The sequence below is a fragment of the Bradysia coprophila genome (genome assembly GCF_014529535.1).
Source record: "Bradysia coprophila strain Holo2 chromosome X unlocalized genomic scaffold, BU_Bcop_v1 contig_173, whole genome shotgun sequence".
In the NCBI taxonomy this organism is placed as follows: Eukaryota; Metazoa; Arthropoda; class Insecta; order Diptera; family Sciaridae; genus Bradysia; species Bradysia coprophila.
The window spans coordinates 3,537,466-3,564,385 of record NW_023503302.1 but is presented as its reverse complement, the minus strand read 5'-3'; the positions used below and the strand labels follow the sequence as shown (position 1 = coordinate 3,564,385).

Sequence of the window (26,920 nt, the reverse complement as noted above, 5' to 3'; positions counted from 1 at the left end):
CGTTTGAAAAGGAATGCATCGGTTAAGTGGTGAGCTGGCAAATTTACATCAGAGAAATTATTGGAGAAATTGTGATCTCAAATTGTAATGTGATTGGATTGATGGAATACCAGGAGTACACATATTTTAGGAAAATATGCTTAACAATTTATGAGCGGAATATAATATATTGGATCATCATTACTTTATACCCGTAGGCTTTCCACAGTATGACGTCGTAGATCAATTGATTTTGGTTTTTGTTGGGTTGAATGGGGTAAAGTAATTATTATAAGGACCATTATAAGTTAGCGTGTCCAATTAGTAAGGATTAAGTACTGAATCCTTTTAGTAGCAGCTTACTACAGGAAAATGATTTTGAAATTAGGGATCAAGTGTTATTTCACCATTTGCTCATGTCGATGAAATGGACCAACCAAATGGGAAAATGATGAAAGTCATTTGATGCGTTGAATCCAATACAATACGTTATGCCATTAGGCTGAAATGCTTTGGATATGCTCTAAATCATATTTTCAAAATAAGCTTATTTAATCCAAAGATACTCAGGTAGTTAAATCATACACTGAAAAAAAAACTTTCAACGAAATGGAATATGAGTCCACCAAGTAGTATATTAACGCGATTAAATTGTAATATGTTCGACCAAATAGTAACATATTCCATCAAACGGTAAAGGAAATGCATAAAAAAACATGGAATATTATTTTGGGTAATACGCTCTGCCGCCATATAATGAGATTCAGTAGAATCTTATCCAATCGAAGTACAAGTTGGTTTAATATCTTTCCTGGTGGTATTGTGAAATTCCATCAAGAAGTATTACAAATGATATCGGTTAGAATATCATGTCACTTAATCGTATTACAAAAAATGATCAAATGGCATTTCCAGTAGACCTGCAATTTGATGGAATATATTACGATTTGGTTGCGCCTTATTTTTCGGAATGTCATTTGTTAGAATTTAAATATAATGAGCCTGCAATGAACAAAAAACTCTTTGAGTTCAGGTGTACGAATTGCAGAAAATTCTCATGACGTTACCAATGGAGCATATGATAATTGGATTTGAATTTTACAACATTATAGAAGCGATAGACAAGATTGAAAAATGTTGGTTGCTCGAGGATCAGAAAAGTTTTAAACTTTTTAAGATTTTTTTACGTGTATGAAAAGTTCGAAATCACGTCGTTAATGTGATCTACTGAAACAACTTACTCCGCAGATATATTATCCGAAAATAATGGAACATGTCGATCCTCTTTGTTTCACCAAGGTATCACAAATTTTTATTAATTGTAGAAAGAACTTACTAAAATCATGTCTGTTAGGATGCGGTATGCACATTTCCTTATAAATTTCTACTCATTCTTTGCCTCAAAATTTAAAAGTGGGAAGCTAAGTGAAATGAGTCGTGGTATTGCCTCTAACTTCCACTGTGACTCGGCTTTGCGAGTTTTGCGATCTGCATTGATCAATGATATATTTGTTCATCAAAAAAACATTTTGTTTAAGATGTCAGACTTTGAATGATTTAGGATTTTCGTCACACTTTCATGCAGTCAGGGTTGAAAGAAAAAGTTTCACGTTCGTCAAATTAACTAATACTTTGCATAATAAATCTTCGTATATTTTAATGGTGTTAATAAATATCGGCAAGCCTCGACCGCTTTGTCATACGTGCATATTCTTTTTTATCGCATAAGCGAAAACGAGACAACAAGATATGCGAATGACCATTTGAGAATTTACAGAAGTATAATGTTTGTTTATATATCCTAGGTGAATAATTTCACACCGCGTATGCGATAAAGAAAATTACGTAACGTGGGATTGATTCTAGTTTCTAATAAAACGTAATAACGATTTTAATATGTGCATTCAATTGAACTTATATCGGGCAGCACTTCCATTTCATTGAAATATTATACCAATTTTTGGTATGTCTGTGCGTTCTACACAGCAAAATGTTCTAGTTGTGCTGAAATTAGGGAAGGGAAACCGGTAAATCCATTACCGGTAAAACCGGTAATACCGGGATCCCGAATACCGGTGTTACTAGTTTGAATACCGGTTTTCTACAGAAATAGAAAAAAGTGTCAAAACTAATGCAACTTTCTTAAAAAAATATCAATAAACTAGATAGACGAGATAGACAGATGAAAGCGAATAACTTTGCCTTTCAAATTTGCTAGAAGTACCTGTATTACATTATTTCAGCCCTTTGCTTCTTTGAAATGAAGACACAAAATCTTAGGATGGCTAAGAATTTGCGTTCTGATCACATAGATTTCAACCTAAGATACTTCGTCTTATGACAAACGGTCTAAGAGATCTCCTAAAGAGACATACTTTTATCGTGCCGTCATTTACAAAATGTAAATTTATTTCTCACTTTTACTAAAAATTTCCCTGCTTGTTCCACTATTTCCAGTTCACATTGTTCCGCAATGGCAAACATAAAAAAGAATGTATGGGCTAGTGAGTAATGTGTGGTCTTCTATACATGATCACATCGAAGCCAGAAGAAATTCCGGTGGAAGATTAAAACAGTTCTGGGAATAGGGAAAGACCGATCGGTCTTTGTATCCACAATTATTAAAGCATACTAAGAGTTTTGTCCCGCATCCGGAATGTTTGTAAGCAATAATGGAGACTTTCGGAAAAGTCCACACTATTGATTTTATACCACACGTCTCTCAAGCAGTGATACAAAATGGAACTATGTCATATAGAGGTCTTTGAAATACCGGTAATACCGGTAATACCGGTTTCCTTTCCCTAGCTGAAATACCATCTCGTGGTATAATATTCGTTCTGATGGTATCATTTTCATTCTGGTGGTATAAATTACTAGCAGAGCTCTAGTAACGCTTTAATTCACCATTTTTGACAACCTGAATAGCAACAGTAGTAAGGCGATGGACTCATGATCAAGTGGTCGGCGGATCAAATCCAGCTGTCGTAAAAAAAACGAAGTAGGAATTTATAAGGGGAAACATTGTCCAATGGGTGAAAAAAAAAACTCAAATTGCTATTCAACAATAGGAGTAGCTCTATAATTTTTTTTTTAAGAAATTAAATTATTTTTATTTACTGCACAAAACAACGTACATTGCCATTTCGTTACCAAAAAGGTGACAACACATTTATTTGGTACTAATACAATTGTGAAGAAAGTGGTAATGCCACTCGGTGACATACTACACAACCGAATGGTATCTAAAAACCGAATTGGTTGTATTTAGTAACTACCATCTGATAGCACAAAATTGCAATCAGATTGTATTAGTGCAAAATAAATGCCTTGTCACCTTTTTGGTAACGAAATGGTAATATTTTTTTTGCGTGTACGATCGATGGATTCACTATTGGTCGCAGGTTGTCGATTTCCTATTCATTAAATATATTTAATTTAATTTACTTGAAAATCATTTACAATGGAAACGGGTTGTTACACATTACATGGCAAAATTTCAATCGATCATAAATAAAACACCTGGTCTAGCCGGGTGGACGTCGGGATCGTTGATAATATAGAAGACGCGTTTGCGCGTTGAATGGCTAGCGAAATGCGCTGAACCAAATAATCGTGGGTCCGACTGTTTCCACTAACCTCATTGTAATCGACCAATGGTACAAAACTTTATTTTACCTGGAAGCCAGACTAACTTCAGGGGTGGCGTTATCTAATATGCAGAACAATCACCAAAACAAACAAACAAACAGAGCATAAGTACTCTTCCCTTTCCCATGGATCGCATGAAGCGAAAGTGGAGATAAAATGCTGTTTCGACCTCCGGGACCAGTGGCGGTCAGAGGTTAGCGTGGTCTAACCATCTTCAGTCGTTAAGTTTGGGAACGATTTTATTGATTAAATTTTTAGCGTCGGACGACCATGGGCCGAGAGTCTCAACGGCGAATGCATTGAAAATGAAATTGTTCTGTTTCAATTCGGTGTATTTGTTGTGTTTGGCGTTCGAAGCGAGTTCGGCCATATGACCAGCGTGCCTGCGAGATACATTGATGTGCACAAGTGACATCCCAAACTAAATAGCGACCGTTCACCCATGGCACCAATGTCAGACCGTCAGGCCTCTTTCCGTCGTCCCGGTGGTTCAAGCGTTCAATTTACGTGTATGGCCGATAGAGCTTGACATAGAATTGCGTTAAGTTCGGTATGTCGTGGATGTCTGCCGGCGCTTCTCTGACAGCTGAGCCCATGAAGGCCGTATTCATTTACGAAAGTACCACAAGAACAAATGTGAGGGCGGCAGATAATGGCTCCGACTCGAAGAGCCAAGCAAACTCTGACGTGATGATCATCCAAGAAAGTGCCGATGTGTTTTGACGGAATGGTGTTAAGCCAAGCGTTCGGCCTGGGGTGTTGAAGAGCCAAAAATCGTGCGATGTCATTCGGATGTGTATAATCAAGCTCGTAGTCAATTAATCGATCAACGTTGATTTTATCCCAAGCACTTTGATGGTGACGATTAAATATATTAGTCGCTGACGTCTTTAACAACTAATTAGCTTGACTGGCTCTAACAAAGTTTTACCAAAATAATTGAATTCAGAGTTCTCGTTTGACCCACATGGTGTCAGTTGCTCAATTCACAGGACATTTATATTCCAGTAGTTGTAATAGCTTGCTTTCCTTATCCACTGAAGTGCGCAGAAGTTTTTTTCTAGTGGAAAAATCTGACGCTTATGTCGGTAATTGACGGTACCTGGGTGCAAATAGTCATTTCGTTCTTTTTGACGGCTTCAATCATAGTAGTAGTTATACTCCCGAATAAACCTAACCTAACGTCCGGAATCCGATTTTTTTTTATTTTGGCGAGTGAGAGATGACATGGGCCGGAGGGGAGGCCAAAATCAATTGATTTCCCATTTCACTTAACATTATCCCGATATATTGCCTGCGTACAGCTTTAACAAAATCATAATTCAGAAATTGAATTAATCTGATTACATCGCACGTACAATATATAATATATATCGTCATACCACACAGGCGATAGACAACTTCTATCCGAGATAATGAAATGACCAAAAATAATTTATACTTGGGAATGAATTTCCTATCCTGGGCAAAACCATATATCATTATCCTGTTCGCAATTTCGAAAGCTGAAACGTAACATGGCTACAGGTCAGAGCAGTTGACATAATATCACAAAATAATTATTTTCGTAAAGTCTCTCCAAACCGTCCAGCTCGTTCTTGTTCACATTTATGTAAATTAACAGGAAATTTGCATAACACAATTCATGCGAAATTTATGGGCAATTAAATTACAGGAACATAACTTCGAGAATATGTGCAAGAGTAAGAAGCGTATGATGTACAGCATGCAATACTTATATAGATGTATGCATTGCATACAGCATTTTCTCTAAAATACAATTTACAACACTCATATGGCGATGCTATATGTTAACAACAGTTTGTGTGTTTCACTATTTTTAGTCACAAATTATTAAATGAATGCAAATGTGTGTTCAAGAAATGTGTTTTTATCAGTGAACATTTTATTTAAATAAATGTTTTGTCACACAGGTCGTAATTTTAAACATAAATGTTTATTAAATGCTTTTTGTTCAGTGTTTCTGTACGATATATTTGTAAACAAACCTGTTGGCTGAAACATCAGAACAGGACAAATACTTTATTGTATGCGGTTGTATATATCGACGACGGTCTTTTTAAAGATGGTACAGACTACAGACGAAGAGAATTATTGGATGTATGACACTGTTGCGTGTTATAAGAAGACGTCATGACTCGGAGGAGAGAACTTAAAAGTGTTTGCTGTGCTAGTTATAATGTCAAGTAGATTAACAAATTCAAAAGTTCCAATGGCTACAAACAATCACGATTAGTTAAGTGATGCTCCGAACAGAGCATGTTTGATGTGACCTGAAACTGATTTGAGAAAACCTGATTTTAATCAGGTTCAGGCTAAATTGAATGAACCTGATTTCGAAAATTCTATTTCAGATAAAGTAACTTCAGGTCGTATTCGGGTCAGGTTCAGGCCTGCCATTTTCGGTTCCAATTTCAATGAAATCAAATCAAATAATGTGAACCTGACCTGAACCCGACCTGAAATGATAAAACCGGATTTGATTAAGAGGAATCACCACTTGGCTAAATTGTAGCCTACATTTCTGCGTTTTTTATTATTTGATCGGCGATATCTTTAAAAAGAAAAAGTTTTTCAAAAATGTGAAACCATTATTTTCTGTAAAAGTATGTTAGCTTTAAATGAAAAATATTTTTTTAGCCATAGGTTTTATGTGCACCGAGAAAATCGTGCAGATTACCCAAATTTGCATAATCTGCACGATTTTCTCGGAGTACATAAAACTATAGCTAAAAAATATATTTTTCATTTAAAGCTAACATACTTTTACAGAAAATAATGGTTCCACATTTTTGAAAAACTTTTTCTTTTTAAAGATATCGCCGATCAAATAATAAAAAACGCAGAAATGTAGGCTACAATTTAGCCAAGTGGTGATTCCTCTTAAAGTCAATTTGACGCTGAAATCGGAAATTCACTTTCAGGTCAAGATCAAGTCATGTCAACCCGAATTAAATCAGGTCAAACAGAACCTGATCGTAGTCTTACTTAATAGAAACAGTTCGACCTTATTCGACTGCCGTAAAAAGAATGGATTACCTAGAAGTTCAGCTCAGGCAACTAAGAAAAAGGAATCCCAGACATCTGGCTTTACTCAAATCATCCAGGTCAGATTTCGGGTATTCTGAAAATTTCACACAGATTTTCGCAGGTAGCCGGAGCTGTTCATGGTGTAGGTTAATATATCAGTTCGAATCAGGTATAACGTGAAAAACGTCAGATTCCGAGCTTTAGTAATTAAAATGTTGAATTGGTCATATCTTCATGTGTAACGGACAGGACGTAGATGCACAATCCGTTACAAAGTTGAAGTGATCACATATACCCATTATGTGAAAACGGATTGTTGTTCCCTCTTTGTTTCGTTCACTCAAAATTCATGGGAAATATTTTCGACGTTCCACTTTATTTTAATGAACGGAATTCCAGCAAAATAACACACACAAAAAGTTTTTTGGCATTACATTCGGACAATACATTTTGCACATCCGAATCATACATTAAATGCATCAGAACCGTAGCAGGGATTACTGGGATTTTTGTTTACTGAAATTACTCAACCTCTTACGGGCGGGTGCCATAGTTAGAATAGTAAGAAACATCTTGAAGAATTTTATTTCTGCATTCGTACATAGGCGTCCGAAAATATTTAGATGAAATGAAAGAATAGATTAGATAGTAACACTGATATGCTTGCCGTCTGTGAAATGCTAAAATTAGCGAAGTTACTTCTTCTGTAAATTCAGTAAGTTTTTGATAAATTTTGGTTATTTTAAGTAATTTTAGTAAATGAAATTCTCAAAAATACGTAAGTACCTTCTACAGTTTACCGGAAATTCGACAATTTATGTTTCATACCATCCGTTCTTAGATACACGATTTCGTAGAAAATAAGATTTAAAATGTGATATTCTTAGTAGCTGGTTAGGCAATAGCTGAACGAAGGTTAGACCAAACATTTCTGCTCATAAAATAATTATCGTCGAAATAAGAAAACCGTTAACCGATTCCAAGAAATTATTTTTTGTTGAACTAAAGTCAATTTAACATTAAATTTTGATTATACAACAGAAACCAAGTAATTGTACGTTCATTATTCGAACGATCGTTGTTTGTTTATTCAATTTTTAATATTTTTTTTCTTTCTTGCAGACTCTCACAAGTGAATTCCGGGAACCACCAAAAACGAAGAGGTGAGTAACTTAAACATAACCTTTCGTTCAATCAAATCATTTCATTTTCGACTTTATTACCGGAAAAAAATCCCCCACATAATCAACGAGCTTATACTTCAATGTTTTATCCACTTTTTGTATCAATTTTTATAATCGTAATAAAAAAAAGTTTTTTCCCGGTGCCTCGTATGCCCAAATAACATAAAAATACGAAACAGCAAAAACTTTATATCAAATAACGACACACAGTACGACGCTGAAGATTGAACCAACAACCAACTGAGTATGTTCTGTTGTATAGGTGGAAGAATACAGTACTAACTTCACAGATTGGTCGAGTTACAAAAGCTTTTTTTTTTGTGATGTTTGATTTGAATGTATCTACTTATACATGGTATACATATAGACTACAATAAGGCACGATATGTGTCGGGTCAGACAGTGTATTTTTGCAGAATGCCACTATACGTGTGATCCCACTTTTTTTTTTAATTTAAGCTAAAATGGATATCACTTGTTTTCTGAGTATATCCGTGACATGCATTCCCAATTTAATGAAAGTATATAGAGTGCCGCTGCAGTAATTAGGCAAACATTGCAAGGGAATTATTTCGAACAAAAAAATGGGTAGAGGAAATGGGGTAGTCGTTAACTTTCTGCATTTTAAAAAAGTACATGACCATGTAAATTGGTTTTTCTGTCAATCGGTTGATCTCGTTGAAACGTTGTCTTTATGGAAATCTTTCCAGTGGATATAGGCGTTATTGGTCTCAGCGTTGGGATTTATATGTTAATCAAAATGTTTTTTTAGTAATGCAGATGTCCTACGAAAAGAGAAACCGATAATAATTCGATCACACGCTAAGTGCGATATCGAATTGTGATTTTTTTTTAGTTAAATAAAACGTTAATTTAGGAATTGAGTACAAAAAGATAAAATTAAATGGAACAATGGCGTTTAATACCAAAAATATAAAAAAAGCTGGTAGTTTGCATACAAGAAGATTACCAATAGAGTGAAAATAGCGGAAATGTAATTTCCATAAAGTTGCCAGTTTGTTTGTCGTGGCTGTATTTACCAACCAGCATAATTACACAAATAAAAAAAAATGAGAGGAACTTGAAAGGGAAAAATTCAATTCATCGTCGGAGTTTGTGTGTTGTTCGAAATTTTTGCTTATTTTTGATTTTCGCTGCGATTCGGAGGCAATTAAAAAAAATATTAAAATTGGTAGCAGATTGTGAACATCCAGTCTCGGCGAAAAAAATGAACATTAAATCTAAAGAGTAAAAATTAAAAAACAAAACAAAAAAATCGATGTAAAAAACATTGAAACATAAATAATAGTGTTAGTCTTGTATATGTATGGCAATTATCGTTCGATATTGTGATAAATTGTCCGTATGAACCAATATGTATATGCTAAGGGAGAATTGAAGCGCGCCAATATGCCAATATAAATTTTCCATGTTTTTTTCTCGATATTCTCTTTTTTTCCTCTCGCTACACCCATACCACACTTTACCATATATGCACGCATATTATATCCTATCTACACATATGTATGGATGGTGCACATATATTTATATTGTCTGTGAAAATATGTGCAGAGAGATGTTTTAATACAATAAAAATGTATTCTGTATGCAAACAATATAATGATTTGTTATGGTTTTTTTGGTCGGGGGGGTATTTATTTACGTTATCGAATTCGATGATGAAATATTGTTTCCTACAAATTTTCGTTTATTAGAAAAAGTATCCAGGAAATGAGCGTTGTTTATTGTAAATATTTAAATTTGAATTGATGTTAACAACCAGAGTGAAAATGTTGAGATTTGTGTAAAAATTGGAAAGCGTAAATCTGGATGATCTAATTCAGGGAAAGCCTGATCTGAATAATTGGCTGACGCTTTTACTTTATTCTCTTTAGCTCTAAAAGAGATTGTTATGAGTAAAGCCTGTCTCCATCCTACATCCTACGTACCCTACGTCCAACGAGATACAAGTTAGTACAATTGAAAAAAGTGAAAAGCAGCATAATTATCTGTTGTGTTAGTTTCTTAGCAAAAACCTAACTGAAATCCTAATTACCCCGAATATGTATGTAATCCACAACTAACCCACAACATAAATAATTGTCTGAGAGGGTAAATATCAAAATGTTAGTAGGTTTAATATTTTTTGAGAGTTGTAGTTTCGAGCAATTGTACACTTTGAAAAGTTGAAACTCTCAAGGATTTGCAAAGCTCGATAACCAAGAACGTAAGAACCGAAAAATTTTACACAATTGACTATGCAATTCGATAATGGTCGCATAACGGTACCAACAGAACCAGATCTGATACACGCTTTGAATGTGAATTATACCATACACATCCAAGAATTCCTGATTCGACGAGTTATTCGCGCCAAAAATATCCGCGACATTCCGACATGACATATACTAATGCTAAACAAAAAGTGTGGGTTGATTGTTGATATGTTGATATACATATGCCAGAGCTGACAGATTCACAAATTTTCTCAGCACACCCATTGAATTTTTTTATTTTGAGTAGGACGCAACCGACGTCAATAAACGTTATCAAAAAAGATGAGAAAGTTGGTGTTGAAGCTAGTTTCGAAAATATTGATAATATCAGGCCAGAGCTTTGGTCCAGTATGATATTCAAACAGCGACAATTGCTATTGCTGTTCAAAAGCAGAGAAAAACTACAGCTCACAATTCTTTAGAGGGATTCTTTTGAAAAACAGCCTATCGAAATCGGACGCATTTTCTAGTGGACTTTTTTATATGTGCCTAGAAAGGACTTCGACCCTAGAACCCAAAACCAGTTTCAAAAAAATTCTTCGAAGCTTTTGTGACTGGTGAAAGGTGATCAAAAACCGAAAACTTGCACTTTTCTCACCAAAATTTCTCCGGGTACACGAGCCGTACATGGTCGTATGGGGTGTCATTAGAAAGGCAATCACATGTACTATTGAGCCAAATAGAGACTCATTGGTTTTAAAATTAATCCACATTGAAATTTATTCAGTTTAAGTTTTCAACCGAAAACTTGCACTTTTCTTACCAATATTTCTCCAGTTACACGAGCCGTACATGGTGGTGTGGGGTATCATTTGAAAGGTAATTTTATGTGCTTTTGGGCCAAATAGGGTCTTATGGGGGTTTGAAAGCATCTACGATGAAATATGAGAAGTTGAAATGTTTAAGTGCCCATATTTCATCGCATATGCATCCAAACCCCATAAGACCCTATTTGGCCCAAAAGCACATAAAATTACCTTTCAAATGATACCATGTGCGGCTCGTGTAACTAGAGAAATATTGGTAAGAAAAGTGCAAGTTTTCGGTTGAAAACTTCAACTGCACATTTTTCAGTGTGGATTAATTTTAAAACCAACGAGTCTCTATTCGGCTCAATAGTACATGTGATTACCTTTCTATTGACACCCCACACGACCCTGTACCTGGAGAAATTTTGGTAAGAAAAGTGCAAATTTTCGGCTTTCGATCACCTTTCACCAGCCATAAAAGCTTCGAAGAATTTTTTTGAGAGTGATTTTGGCTTCTAGGGTCGAAGTCCTTTCTAGGTACCTATAAAAAGTTCCACTAGAAAACACGCCCGATTTCGGTAGGCTGTTTTTCAAAAGAATTCCTCTTAATATATTTCATACTGGACCAATTTTCGGTCCTGTAGTGCCATGGCACGATTAATTTTTTTTTTATTAACAGCCACCTTAGACATAAAACCTAGAAAACTCGAGAATTTTTTTTTATTGACCCACCCTAGGGTCCATGTTACTTATGTTTCTTGTTTATATTGTAATGCAGTTTTCGAATAATATTTTCTTTTTCAAAAAGCCTAACTAATGTTGAACAGTTACAACTGTGACCAGGGTGCTTGACACTGGAGTCAGCCCACTTACATCCTTATTAATGCAGAAATACAGTTTCTAAATTTGCACTTTGCTTATTATTACACATATAAATACATGCTATTTTTGTTGAATGTTTATTTATTTCGAATTGTATGCGGTTATAAGTCGTATACAATAAAAATTACCATTTTATATGTTAATGGCTCAGTTTTCCTTCCTCTCCAAAAAAAATCCATTCAATGGCATTCAATGGTATGGAATTTATATTAAAAAAATAAAAGAAAATCAAAAGAGTCATATGAATAAAATCCAATAAACAATGAAAATCGTCTAATAGAAAGACTCCCGACAAGCGAAAAGAAAACAAAAACACAACAATGAAGCTGAAACCGAATAAAAAAATGGAAATGCGACGAAAATGTGTTCTGCACAACATCTGTTATAGAATATTTATAACAAAACAACGATAAAAAAGAAGAAGAAAAAAACATTTTATGCTGACAACCAAAGAAAATCAATTTGAAGTTCGACTCAATTTCTTGACTGTCTGTCTACGGCGACACATCCCCTTTTGCACATAAAAAATTTATTTAAAAAAAAAATAAAGCTGAAAAAGAAGATATGGAGGATACGTATTACATAAATAGATATTGATTTGATAAACTCTTTATTCTTTTGTTACAGAAAATGATCAATTCTATATAAAAGAAATTTTGAAAATACATCGAAAATCTATTGACATTTGAGGGATAATACAACGTCTTTCACGTCTCTCTCCAAGTGCAAACATTTTATTTTTCTTCTTCCAATTTTTACCTTTACAATATAACGTACAAATTGAAAATGCGCTACAATCTATTCACAAACACATTTTGCATGTTTTGATTCGCTTTATAGGTTTAACAAAATACTAACGCTTCAATTGCAATATAAACTCACTCTATGTAATAAATGGAATTGAGACATCGCGTCTCTCACTCTGTTCTTTTTTATATCTTGTACCCGTGACAACACAAATGAACGGAACATATCCCACGTGGGTACACACCTTCCTTAGCTACACTAAAATTCGATTTAGTATTCATTCAATGCATGTCATGTGTTAAAAAAGTTTCCGTTGAGTTTTTTTTTGTTGATTATTTTCTTTCCTTTAAGGGTTAAATTGCATAGAACAGAGACTGCATAAAACAGTTCTCGTAGTGCAGTTACTTTACTATTATATTTTTTTCGCCTTCTTTTGTTTTTATCCCATTGCTAGAGATTTCTCCATAACAAACTATGTGGAAAATGATTTGGAAACAAGAGATTTTATTGCCAAGTTTTTCGTTTTTATACTCTACAGATGCCCCTGTAGTTATATACGTTCTACGTTCAGATTTTTTTTCTTTCGGAGAAAATTGTTTGGCGAAATAACCGTAAATTAGATGCTCATGTCGAATCGAAAGTATATCACTAAAAAAGAGGATAAGAAAAAGAAATATGTTTTACTATCGTCGAAATTTTATTGTATTTATGTCAGACTGAGAGTTACGATATTTTCGAATGAAATTTCAATTTTTATAAAGATGCTGCAGTTTTCTTCTCGATATTTAAAATTCAATGATTGTTTTTTATGCAACAAAAAATTGCATCGATGTATCAAGAAAATACAAAAAAAAAATAGTTTTTTATGCTACCGGGCGGTAAAGTGCACTTTATATCACTGTATGTGACAGTGAAAATGCACTTCCTACCGCCCGCTAGCATGTAAAATAACTGACGTAATTTCTTAAAAATTGTTGGTTTGTCTTCTGTGAGTACTTCACTCGCATTCGACTCGTTCCGAAATCATTGGCAAAGCAACAAAATTACAAGCAAATACGTAATATACTATTACGAGTATTCCAGTTATGGATACGAATAATCTTGTTACATAAGTCTTGTGTCTAAGGAGTTGTTATAGGCGACGTATTATCGAAAAACTTTACAGAACAAATTCGTTTCCTTTAAACTAAATTTCTCGAAAAATTGCATTATCTAAGTCTGTATCTTATTTTGTCGTCGAATTCTGAGAAAATGCCAAGCTTTGAGAAAGAGAGACTTGTACAGTTAGAAAATCCATTAAACGATATCTTTACCGTGTAAAACTCGCCATAATTTGCATAATTTAAATTTATACCATCAAGTAACAATGAAGTCCCATCAATGTACCTAAATTAGAATCTCAAACCACATAATGAAAATAGTTCAAAACTTCATTACCTGTAGCTTTCATGTGAAAATTACAGCTTACCTGAAATGCCTGTCGTGTAAGACAAATTGAAAAATCAAAAATTTGAGTAGTCTGGCATCAAAAGATTTTAATTTTACAATTTCATTCGACAAATAATTGTACAACAGTCGATACAATATGAGTGAATAAAGGTAATCATCGGGGACCCAACACCTTCATTTCGACATCAATTAGTGTCCTTCTAGAATATTAAATTAAAAGTCGTAGAACAGATATTTCCCGTGTCGTGTAGTGTAACAATGCATGGCTCGACACCATTATGTGAGACATATGTGTGTTCTCGATCTATGCTAGGTTTGAATAATATGAAGCTCAGGTTGAGATCAGATCAAAATAGGCTCAGGTGAAAACAGGTACAGGTTTTTAAGCAGATCTGTTCTGAGCTTCAAACTTTCAAATAGTTAAACGGATAATGTCATTTATCTTGAACAATCAACTAGACGCTACCATTTGAGAATTTTCTTAATTTTATTAATTTTATTGTTACAGTGATAAACTCTCTAAATTACCGTGTTTTTCTAAATCTCTTATTTCTCCAACTTCTCTCATTTCTCCATAATGAATATTTAGAGAAATGATAGAAGTAAGAGAAATAAGAGATTTAGAAAAAGACGGTCATTTATAAAGTTTGTCAGAGTATCTCGTAAATTTGAAGTTGCAAAATACATAATTTATTCCACGAAATTCTTCCCGTAAAGATACTCAAGAAATGTTGTCACTATTTTTTTTGTTCGCCCATTTCTTTCGATATTACCTCGCAATCTATGCCTTCGAAGATATTATTTGTTTTTAGACCCGTACGAAGTACTGGGGTCTTATGGGTTTACGCATACGTTTGTAACACGTCGAATTGGACTCCCTGAGTAAGGGGAAGCCTATTGTGGTTGTCTAGAGATGCCAAATCCGCGAAAAAAAAATGTCCGTCTGTCCGTCTGTCCGTCTGTCTGCACGATAACTTGAGTAAAACGCATCCGATTTTGAAAATTCTTTTTTTTTCCCGTTTGGTAATGTCAAAAGACAGGCTAAGTTCGAAGATGAGTGATTTTGGATCGACCCCTCCCGAGCTGTGGCCCAATAAGTGCTTTACGGTTTTTCGAAGATATCTCCGGACATTTAAACGTTAAACTTGTAAGTGATACGTCAAATAAAAGGTATTTACAATACCGATCGACAAAAAAAAAGTTTATGGAAATCGGATGACCGACTCGTGAGTTAGACCCCTTGGTGTGGAACAGGCACAGGGCGGCAAGCAGTTTTTGCTTGTAGGTCGGCCACATTTGAACATATTTCGTCTGTTTTAGCTTTATTAGATAGGTATTGACCGTACCATTCAGGGAAAAAATTTTTTATGAAATTATGTTCTCCGGAGCGTGAGCTAGGTCTCTTGGAGTGAGCTCTTATCTGGCTACTCGGAAGTACAGTGAACGTGGTGTATTTTGACAATATCTCGAGTAAATTTTGACCGAATTTCATGAATTTTTTTTTTTGTTTGAAAGGTATTAACGAATGTAAAGCGTCGGTACTATTTCCGGTCTCCTAACAAAATGGCTGCCGGCGGCCATATTGGATTTTAGTAAAATAGAAATATCTTGGGAAAAATGATACTTAGAGAGTTTCTGTTAACATGGAAATAATTTGTTATGTATGTGGGGTTTCAGGGATTCCATATACGGACATCTATATATACCTATATACAGCTATATTGAGCTATATACAGGCATATAGAGCTACATAATAGCATTTATTTATCTGTGAAATGTTTATTTATAGTGAAATATAGTTAAATATAGCGGTATATAGCTGTTTAAATAGGAATTTATGAAATTTGTCTTCGTACGGGGCTGTCTATATTGCCTCCGGCAATTTAGTTGTATATGATAACAAGGCAAAGAGTGGATAATGTAAGTGATTTTAAAGGGAGAATAGTTTTTCAGCAGAGAAGAAAATGAAGTAAGAGAAATGAAGAGTTTCACATTAAAGGCTTTTGATACGAATAGGTGTTTCGTACGGGTCGGCGTTAGCTATGTTTATTATAGTTTTTAACTCATAGCAGCACGTTTGAGCATTTTAAGCCAATAACTTTTATTTAACTTTAACTTTCAGTCAAGGGATTAGACCCTCATTAGACCGATTTTGTCTACTTGTGAACTACTGATCAATTGATTCGTCTTTAAAGAAAAAACTTTAAAAATCAGTTATAAAAATTCTTTTGGCAATAGCTCCCAAATCATTAGATCAATGTTGTCCATTTGCGAACTAGATCTCAAGGGTTCCATTCTTCACAGAATGAAACGAACATTTTAATAATCGGTTCAGAACCACCCAAGTTTTCATACCATCAAAAAGTCAGAAATCAAATTATATTGGAACTAACTCTGAGATCATTAGTTCGATATTGAACATCTACGAATTTGACCCAAAAAATGTTATTCCTCGTCGAATAAAACCAAATGTTTAAAAATCAGTTCAGAATTACTTAAGTTTTCGTGCTTAAGTATTACAGTTTTCATACATTTCAGTATTTTCCGTTTTATTTTTGTCATCATTTCATATATTTCATAGACGTAAGACCTTGGCTTTCAGTCAAGGGAATTTACATTAAAAAATTATAAAGGTTCTCAGTGTACTAGAAGTCGTATGTGTGAGTTCACCAATTTTTTTTATGAACTTTATTTCAGACGTAAATCGAACAAAATTAATGATGTTGCATCAGATGATATACTCGATAACTACAGCCAATATAACACAGCCAGACAAATATTGAAAATATCAGTTATGGTCTTAACCTTTTTCTTCGAAGGACAGTGGTTTTTGTGGTTTCACTGTAAGAGCTGTATTCATTCAAGACAACAAGAACAATGCAGTCAAAGCTAGTTCGATGATTGCATAACTTAGAGAGCGGTTTTCCCAAAAATAAGACCAACAAAGTTACAATTTAACAATTTTGTACATTGTATTGTATATACGACTCCAAACGTCCCACCTCACAAAATATTATGCGTACGCAAAATCACACAAAATAAAAATAAATAAATAAAAACATCACTGGCATGAGTTAGCAAAATAACACCAATATGTCGGTTGGTGTGTTGTGATTTTAATATAAGAACATTAATACATCATTCATGGTGATATATAACCATATATATATATATATGTAGAATCATCATCATAAACACACTTGTCAAATGCACAGTTTTGAATTAAAATCATATTAAAATGTATTTCGTGAGTGTATGTGAATGGATGCATGATAATTTATAACAAGCTTATATACATTTCTATTCCATAGATCTCTATGGATGGTATACACAGCAGACACACACATTCACAAACACATTGTATGTATAGTTTTGTTGCATACATAATATGGCGTTTGTGTGTTATTTGAATTTGAAACTCTTGAGTATTTAGTTGCAAATCAATTTTAATTAAAAATCAACAATATATTGCGCATACGAAGTTTAGTGTTGCATATCATGCACAGCAACCTGCAACATTGATGCATATACACCATTAATAAGATGTGCAATATAACATTCATCTCGACCACTGAAAGCTAAATAAATATTCCATTAATGCACCGAGGCATCGCATATTATAATGTACCGGTCAGTATGCATATATTTACAGATATACTCAAATAAACAGTCAAAGAAATGCTATTCATATTTTATAGTCAAATCAACATTATTACCCTTCTATTCACACAAAATGTAATATCCATTTGCCATAACCTACATCCACCATGTACAATAACTGTGACACAGACACCATAAGAATTTTCGCATTGAATGAATATAACAAAAGGTTAAATCAAACATCTTTGGGCTACCTCAAGCCCATACAGAATGACTGCCTTCGTCGCCCTATAAAATATGCTCTTTTCGTATGGCATTTATTGTTCGTAATGGATGGATCATGAAAATGGAGGAATTATGGAATGGGCATGAAAATGTGTGTGGTCGAACGATACATGTATATATGAAAAAGGGCGGGAGGGAGCAGGAGTAGTAGGACTATAGAAGGGTTATTATATGTTTTGCATAATCCATCCATTTCGTACAATTCGTTCAAACGTTTTATTATGCTTCAGTTGTACATTGGTTACTTGGTAATCTCGACCGCACCATGTCGTGTGTAACCCATGGACATTGTATATTTATGCGTTTTGTTACATTATTGTTCGTATGGTCCTTTCGGACATGTGGGGAGGTAATTTTGGGGCATTGTGCTAACAATTTCTTTTTTCTGCTTCTCTTTTTTGTGCTACCGAAATTTCAACAGAATAAATTGGTCTCATAAATGTCGAAATAAATCGGAGACAATAAGACATTTACATAAGGAAGCAAGTGTATTTGAGTATTTATGGGGAATATGGTTTCTTTACTTAACAATTCCAGTTATGGATTCACAGCGAGGGGTCACCGACGAATCAAATTTATGTGACACTGATTTCCTCGGGGTTTTCACTGGACATTTACAGGCATTTCATTCGTTGAAGTAATTTCTATGAAGTTTTCTCGTAGAGGTGTGACACCATTTCTACGAGTCGGTGACCCCCTCGGTTCAGAGCTTTGCTACGATAAACTATCTGAACTTTTTTTGTATGCATCAGAATTATCAAATTGTCATTCGGAATCATTTTCACCAGTTGTATCATTTCCCAGCCGTCGAAGATGTATAAAGATGTTTGGTAATCATTGTTTTGCCTCATCATATTGTGATATTTCAATAAACTATTTTCACCAGGCTCGTAGACTGATATTTTTCATAGATACCGAATGACCTGTGCGCCAATAATAGTAAGACCAGAAAAAAGCGTTCTTTGTCGAATGTAGTTGAAGCATCGATATATCGTTTCATCTGATTCCATATAGTCTATTGTTTGTCTTTGATCTTCCCATTAATGGAATTCTCTAGTTAATGTTCGTTTAAAGCAATACTCTAAGTCAACAAGAACACAATCAGACGAACTTTAACGCAAGAAATTGCACATAAGTTCTCAGAACCGTCTGAATAACATTTATTCAAATTATATACGTCTTGAAACTTCTATATCTGAAGCAATGATGATGCCAGATCTATTTTACTTTCCAGATTTAAGGTATATGTATTTTCGAAAATGGTCTTAATCGTTCAAATATCGAAATGAACTTAAAAACTTCTATGCGCTGTACCGTTTGGTGATTTGTCGCTCTTTGTTTAAAGTCAATGTTTAAGCAATCAACTGAAGGTGAATGAACTCGGGTCTGAATGTTGAAGAAAAAAAAAACAAAAATGTTATCGAAAATTCAAACATTTTAAATTAGATTCTGATTCGGAGTTTAAGTTAAAAAGAAATCTTTCAAACGCTTGAATTATTTTAGCGAAAAAGTAAGAAATAAAAAACCAGCAATTTTTTAAGAAAGCGAACAGATCAACCGAATAATGAATTATGATTTTGTTTCGGATGTTAATGCAACTATTTTTCATAGCTCATAAGCAGAACGTGTCAAATTTCAGACAATTTTTTTTGTAATTTTGTGAATCGATTAAATTTTTAGCAAAGAAAATATTTTGCTAAAGTTAATATTGCCTTTTTGAATTTATATTTCCATTCATGAACCAAATTGACTCTATTTTCTACAAAGAACAATGCATAAAATTGCCATTATTGCCTGAATTAGAGGAAGCAAATACTTTTTAGCTTCAGCTTTGTTAAGTGCCCAATATAATTCGAATTATGTTAAAATTAACGCTATTGTCCGAAACGAGGATTAGTTAACAAGATGTGTTATCTGCCCTTAGGGGACGTTCATAAATTACTCACGTTCACAAAAATGCATGAACTGTCACGCAGGCCCTGAACCCCTCTTGCGTTACGTAATCTATGAACGTCATCTCAGTAATAGGATCCCGGTTCCTTCATACTTAGGTGATTTTCAACACAATAGGTTTGTTCCCAGGCCACACGAATTGTCAAATTTCATCCATACAGACATAACGTCATCAATATTTATATGAAAAGCGAGTTATTCCGAACAAACCTAACGATATTTTATTGTGTAAAAGCAAACACGTCGACAACAGATCTGTGTTTCGAGATCTTAAATGATCGTCCCAAACTGATAAATCTAAAAACACGTCGACAAACTTTCAACTTATCGATGTATCGATAATGTACGATTTATGGACACCAAGTAAATAATAATGACATCACGCACATCGCAACACAATAGACGCGATGACAGAATTAATAATAACGAGATTTAATACCCTGACAATGTCGGTTTATAAAAGGAACAAATTCAATCTTCAATCATATTTTCCATTTAAAAACAACGTCACAAACTTACGTTTTACATGAACTTCAGCCACATTCATAAAATGTCAAGAAGTCGTACGATTTCATTGATCTGAACTATTAACGCATTCTTCCTTTAAGCTAACTATCGCCCGGAATTTTTCTTTGTGTCACGGTGCCGTCAAAACAAAGAGCGAATTGCTCTCAAGTGCACCCTTTTTGTACGTAAGAAGGATTGGGGAATGGCAAACATAGCTCATAATTCAAGCTGTAAATTACCTCTTTAAACAAAATATTTTACGGTTGGAGGTAGCGCTTAACATTATTTTGAAATTAAATTTTTTTGGTAGAATGCTCTGATGAACTATAATAAAATTTTAGTTTCTTATAAAAAACAGATTTATTTCAAAACTAAAATATTTAAATGTTTAATGCTCATGTCACTGAAGTAATGACCAATTTCCAGGGGTGTAGTATGTAAAGATTTTTTTAAACGTGACGTTTTATGCAGAGAAACGATCACAAAGGTTGAGGTGGACGCTACGCGCTCTGTTATCATTTCTATGGATTTATGTCATACTTCAGAACATGAACTATGAGTGTTGACTTTTCACACGGTCCAGTTAGTCCGCAAACCCGCGCATTAAGTGAAAAAAAGCTTAAAAAAATGATGAGTTGCTCTATATGACCCATCATGGCCTGTTACTTCGAATCATTTGTAAAAAAAAATTACATCTGCATTACGAAAACTCTTATTTTAGCGTCTTACTCTGAATATATACTTTTCCTCTAGTCTTGTCTAGTCAGGTCTCAAAACCCTAGTCCTGTGTGGAAAGACTTTCAAACTTTTGAGGCTTTTATTTCCATCCGGGAAGAACGAAAAAATTCATGTACGAACCTTGACTGTGAAACAAATTGTTTCGGGCGTTTATTCAGATTCCACAATAAAATCAACATGACGCACCGCCAACGTGAAAAACACAAACATGTTCATCGCCGTTCCTTGTGTATAAACCACAATATAATCAACAATTCGAAAAAAATGTGTTGGAAATGGAATGTGTTAAAATGGAATGTTTCAAATAATTTCAGAACATTATAACACTTTCGAAAAATATCTAACTTTGTTGACCCCGAACGAAATTGATTTTTTTATTATGCTGGTAACACTTAAAAAATTCTATAGGATTATTATGTGGATAATTACAATTACACCAATAACTTTTCCAATAAAAAAAATCATTGAACATCATGTCAACTTTCCAAATGGGAGCAGTTTTTTTTTTGCTGTAACCTATTACTTTCATAAGAATTTCTATCCAACAATTTAACTCAAACACTCCAATAGTTGTGCTGAGAGAAAAGAAAGAAAGAAGATCAACAGATTAAAAATTGTTAAATTAGTTTGTTTGAGTGAAGATGAGCTTAATTAACTTTTCCATTTCAATAAAAAAAAACTTCTTTTACAGTTCTACCTAATCTGAGACAATTTATCGCCTTTCAAGTGAAAAGAAAATCCAACTCAAACAACTAAAGTAACAAACAAAACGAGAGAAAAAAAAGCAAAACAAAACAAAAATAAATAAGTTTAAGCTTCCTCCTCTGTTATAAGTATTATTGTTTCCATCAAATTTGAGATTTCTTCGGAATCGTACGTATTGAGCATCTAATCCATTTCCGTTGACTTTTTCTTCCGATCAACGGGTATGTGATGTTGTTGATATGGTATACGGTACGTATATAACCTAAGCTTGGAAGCATATCGTCATACATATATGGCGGCTTTTTTTATACGAAACAATTTATATATGCAACATAAACCAGACTTAAATTATATATGAGAGAAGAAATCTTCTTCATTTTCAGCTTGATTAGTTTGTATTTCTTTATCACCGTTCGCTCATTGTTTCCCTCAGTTTTTTCTTTCTTGTCTTTTCTCCTTCTTCATCACATGTATGTATGGATTTCCGATTAAATTGTCAATCCATGTATGTTATATTACAATTGTAACGTCTGCTGGTCTATGCGATTGAAAAGAAGCAGTTTTGGTTCGCTTTTTTTTTCTTTCTTTTCTTTTATTTTTCAAGATGAGAGATAAATCTTCTACACTTCTAGGTATAGAAGGTAAACGACACATATATATATATATATATATATATATATATATATATATATATATATATATATATATATATATATATATATATATATATATATATATATATATGATGTTGTTCTTATTATACGAGTTTTGCGGCTATCTAGGTATGTCACCGCATAGAGAGGAGATATAAGGTGTATAGTTACAACGTAATAGGTCTACGACCTTTTGGTTTACGTTTTATCTCGTATATGTCGGTGTGTTTTTGAAAATTGCTGTAGCTGTTGTTACAACTTGATTTGTATTGACAACGATAAAAGCGATTGAATCACAGGTTTTGATGTTAGAATCGAACACCAAGAGGGCAATGTGTAGCTTTTGAATTTGAAGAACTTATTTTGTTAAACGAAATAGAAAGATAGAAAGATCGAGTGAAAAAAGGACATTTCTATCTCCGATTTATTATTTCTGTTTCTGCTTTATTTGAATTAATTATGCGACGTTATGATGCGACTAATTGGCAAGATAAATCCTGCAACTCTCAGAACTAACATCCAATTTTGTGGCATTTTTTTTTATTTCATAAAACAAATTCGAAATTTCAAACTACATCGCCGAGCAATTGCTTTATTGCATACTCACTGTCAACATTGATTTGTATGGGTATTGATATTCATCCAATGATTCATCTGCCGATAATACCGAAATAACCAATTTGTCAAAATGGAGGAGAAAATGAATGTTTGAGACAAGTGTATGTCAACAGCAGACTCTTTGTCCTACATTCTGCTATATAGAGTTCCGTTTCGAATATCGTGAATCATTAAATTTACAGAACAACATCGAACAAATACGGCCGGATCATACATCCCGAAATTTCCAAGAATTTTTCCTGATGGCTGAAAGTTTATTTGTTCGGTTCGGCAACATAATTTGCATTGATTATTTTAGATCTCCATTTTTGTTGTTAATTTTTGGACTGCCAGAAGGGCTAGCGATCATTGCCGGAACCGAGACGAATTTATGCATAATCCCAATTTGTTTCAGAAATAGACAGTCTTTTTTACGAGCCGTGTATTTAATTAGGAATTCCGTGAAGATGGAAATGCATTAAATTTCATCACATTGGAATTGTACAAATATTGGGTCTACATGGCAAATAAGAATATTTCTCTAGAACTGAATGTATCATACTGATGACCTTAATCAGGCTCAGTCGAAATTCTCCTAATTCATTAGAGCGTAGGAAATTTACTGCAAAACCTTCGTATACCGCCCAGTGCAAATAAACCACCTATTGTTATTAACTCCATAATCTTACGCCGTAGAAATTCCATCCAGTGCAAATGAAACCCAAACATTAAAATATAATTCTCTAACAAATCCAGAATTGTCAATATATCTGTATGAAAATCGGTTCAAATTTATGAACGAGGTAAAAAATCGGAAAAATCACGTGCAATCAAATTTGTGACGCAATTTGCTTCAGCTGTTTTTCAGCTGGTCGACTCATACAACTTCACTGTATTATATACGAGCCTTATATACGTGCTGTGTTTGTACGAGTTTTATAGTTATACGCGCTCGTGGTATTGGTGAAACCGTACAAACCATTTTATAATACAGTGAGTTTGTATGAATGGACCAGAGTGCATTAATTCAATACGGCTTTCCTTGTACAATACGTTAGAGTACGACTAGTCAAATCATTTAAAACAAACCACTGAGACTTACATTTTAATCACTTGGAACCCCAAACACAATATTTTTGTCACTTTAGCTACTTTATGGAAAACGGTGGAGTGTCTGTGTATGCACTTTTCCAACATCTGACGGCACAGCCATCATTTCAAAATTTACGTTGCCGCTGCATACTTTCTTATTCCACAAAGGCTTGTTTTCCAATATACCAATATTAGCAATTCCAAGCTATTTCTACAGCATTTGCTCCTTAAAAAAAAACTATTAAGTCGAACGAAACTACCTTAATTGCAAAAATATATTCAAATTTATTGCAACGTTGCTACGATTCCATGCTTTTGTATTAAATGACATCGTTTGAAACGTTGCATTTTAAGTTAGGTATTTTTTTTTTGTATCCTGCAAACTCACATCCTTTTTTTGTAAAAAGGCAAAGACCAAAAAAAAACTCGGAAAAAAATCGGAAAGCTAAAGTCCATTTTTCATTGTTGATACTGAAAAGCTTAAAAAAACACATATAAATTGGCGAATACGGCTATAATTTTATCTGAAGAGGAAATTTTAAGCTAAAAACAAACAGCAACAGAGTTTACATATTGGTTTTGATTTGTGGTGTGGCGGCGCTCTCATGGTTTTTTGTTTGTGTATAGCTAAAAAAAAGTTGAACTTTGTGTATTGGGGAAAAAAAAACATCCCGAAATTATGCACATAGTTTGTATTCTTTTTCATGCAGGAAAGTCTCGTTTAACAGAAGGACCAATGTACAGTTTGAAAATTGATATTTTTCGGTTTTGATTTTCCTTTTTTTTTTTTGTGCGAAACTTATTATCGTATACCAATTGAAAGCAGCATATTGCAGCTCGGCTTCCAAATTATTGCAGTAAAAGCGAGATCGTGGGTGAGGTAAAATTCATTGATTGATTTGCATTTGTATATGGCTGCTTCGACATAAGGCTCTTTTTTATGGTCCATTTTTTGTTTGTTTTTTTGTTAAGTAAACTTGTTTATTTCTGCGTTTTTCATTTTCTTTCTTGTCTGGATTCGACATTATTATTGGTTGGAAAAATGGTGAATTGAAAGTCATTTGAGAACTTTATGGGGGTTCAGTAATTGTTAAGGAACGGCTTCAGGTGCATAACTCATGTGAGCCAAACATTTCAAGTGAAATCATTAGAAAGCAAATTTCTGCAGATAACATCATTTTTTGTAACATCATAATGGGCCGTAGCTAGAAGATATTGACCTCCAGCTACCGACTCAATTCTACAATGGTTTATTTATGTCTCAAAAGACATTTTTTGAAATATAAAGAGAATCGACTCTTGGAAGTTAAGAAATTTATTAACGAAAAAAACCGTTTCAACTGTTATAAAAATATCGTCTTTCAATTTTTTCGAAATTTATTAAAGTTGAGAAGGTATTTTTTCTTGATAACTTTCTTACTTCCAAGAAATCCCCATCCTCATTTTTTATTTCAGGAAACTAACCTTTTTTTAGAACAAAATAATTAAGTTTTGTATGCAAATTACGACAGATCATTGTACAAATGAGTCGGTATCCATGGGTCAATATCTCCTAGATACGGTCCTGCGAGCCATTTGTTTCCAATCAAATTTTATCGAAATTTCTACATATTGTTATACTCTCCTTCAGTACGCTTATTGAGTTGGTATTTACAACAAATATCATTTATTCGTTCGAATCAAATGTACGAGCATATTTCGTGAACTGAATTGATGTAGCATTCACCTCGCTTCGCTCTGACCGTAAACTTCGTTCTTGTTCACATTTCCTATTTTCTATTAACCATAGGTATTGTTTTCACAAAAAAATTTGTTTCAAATTTTCGTGGACAATGAAAACACAAATCGTATCGGATACTAAACTCCCCATAGTGTTGAATTTCATAAGGCAAATCGTAAGCTGTAATATTAACGGCAATGGTTTATGATAAATGATCGTAAATAAAACACAATTTTGTTCACATTTCGTGTAGCTTATCACAAATAATTTATTTTAATTAATTTTCTTTAACATTTCTCTTCATCTTTTTAACTAATTCAAGAAAATAACCACAATTCTCTCCATTATCCGCTGGTAACATGTTTGTACCAACAAAAATAATGTCGAAACGTTGTATTAGTGTATCAGAAAAAGCCACTTATTATATCTAACGTAACATCACATTAATTTCAATGACTAAGTACAAAATTACACAATAACAAAGTAAAAACGGAAATTAATTATTCAATAAAATAGTTCCGGTAATTTCGTTGATAATATTCCTTATTTGGCTTTTTGATTTAGACACAACATGTATAATATACCGTGATTACCATATTATTGCGTAACCCAAAAAACATCAGTTCTTTCTTTAGTTATATTTATAAGGAGGGAAAATGAAAATATAAAAAAGACGAAAAAAAATCAAGTGGAAATAAATTTGGACTGGAAAAGTACAACAGGAAATTGTGCTTAAAAAAAGACGGAAAATAATTGAAAGGAATAAAAGAGGAGAAAAATATATATTTTTACAACAAAACAACAAATTATGCTAATAAATCATCGTCACTGTCTGACAAGCTGCCCGGTTGAGGGAGTAATAGACTAGCTTCTTCGTCGCTACGTACCTGCAAAAACAATGCAAATATGAGCACGATAAATAAAATAAAATTAATAAAAGTTCTGCAAATCTTTTTCCCTTTCATCCCCTGACAGTAAATTAAATCCAATCACCCCATCAGCAAAATGCACTATAAGCAAAAATTTACTAACAGACATAATATACATCTTGATTCTGCCGTGAAGGAAACGCTTCAACGTAAAAGTGTATTCTTTAAAAGAC

General features: G+C 33.7%; 2 protein-coding genes across 4 annotated transcripts in view; one reads left to right on the top strand and one right to left on the bottom strand.

Annotated features, from left to right (window-relative positions):
- The window catches only part of LOC119068180 (protein toll), a 96,070-nt gene that overhangs the window by 27,198 nt on the left and 41,952 nt on the right, over window positions 1-26,920 (top strand). Inside the window, exon 3 of one of the 2 annotated variants that reach the window (XM_037171671.1) lies at window positions 7,804-7,844. The exons of the other annotated variant lie outside the window; for it this stretch is intronic. The gene's annotated coding sequence lies outside the window, so the exon portion shown is untranslated. The remainder of the gene's footprint in view (window positions 1-7,803; window positions 7,845-26,920) is intronic. 2 annotated transcript variants of the gene reach the window in all.
- The window catches only part of LOC119068181 (cation-independent mannose-6-phosphate receptor), a 66,073-nt gene continuing 65,208 nt past the window's right edge, over window positions 26,056-26,920 (bottom strand). For both annotated transcript variants that reach the window (XM_037171676.1, XM_037171675.1), the window contains one exon: window positions 26,056-26,705. Coding sequence is in view for 1 of the 2 variants with exons in the window: in XM_037171675.1 (XP_037027570.1) it covers window positions 26,625-26,705 (81 nt within the window). In the remaining variant the exon portion in view is untranslated. The remainder of the gene's footprint in view (window positions 26,706-26,920) is intronic.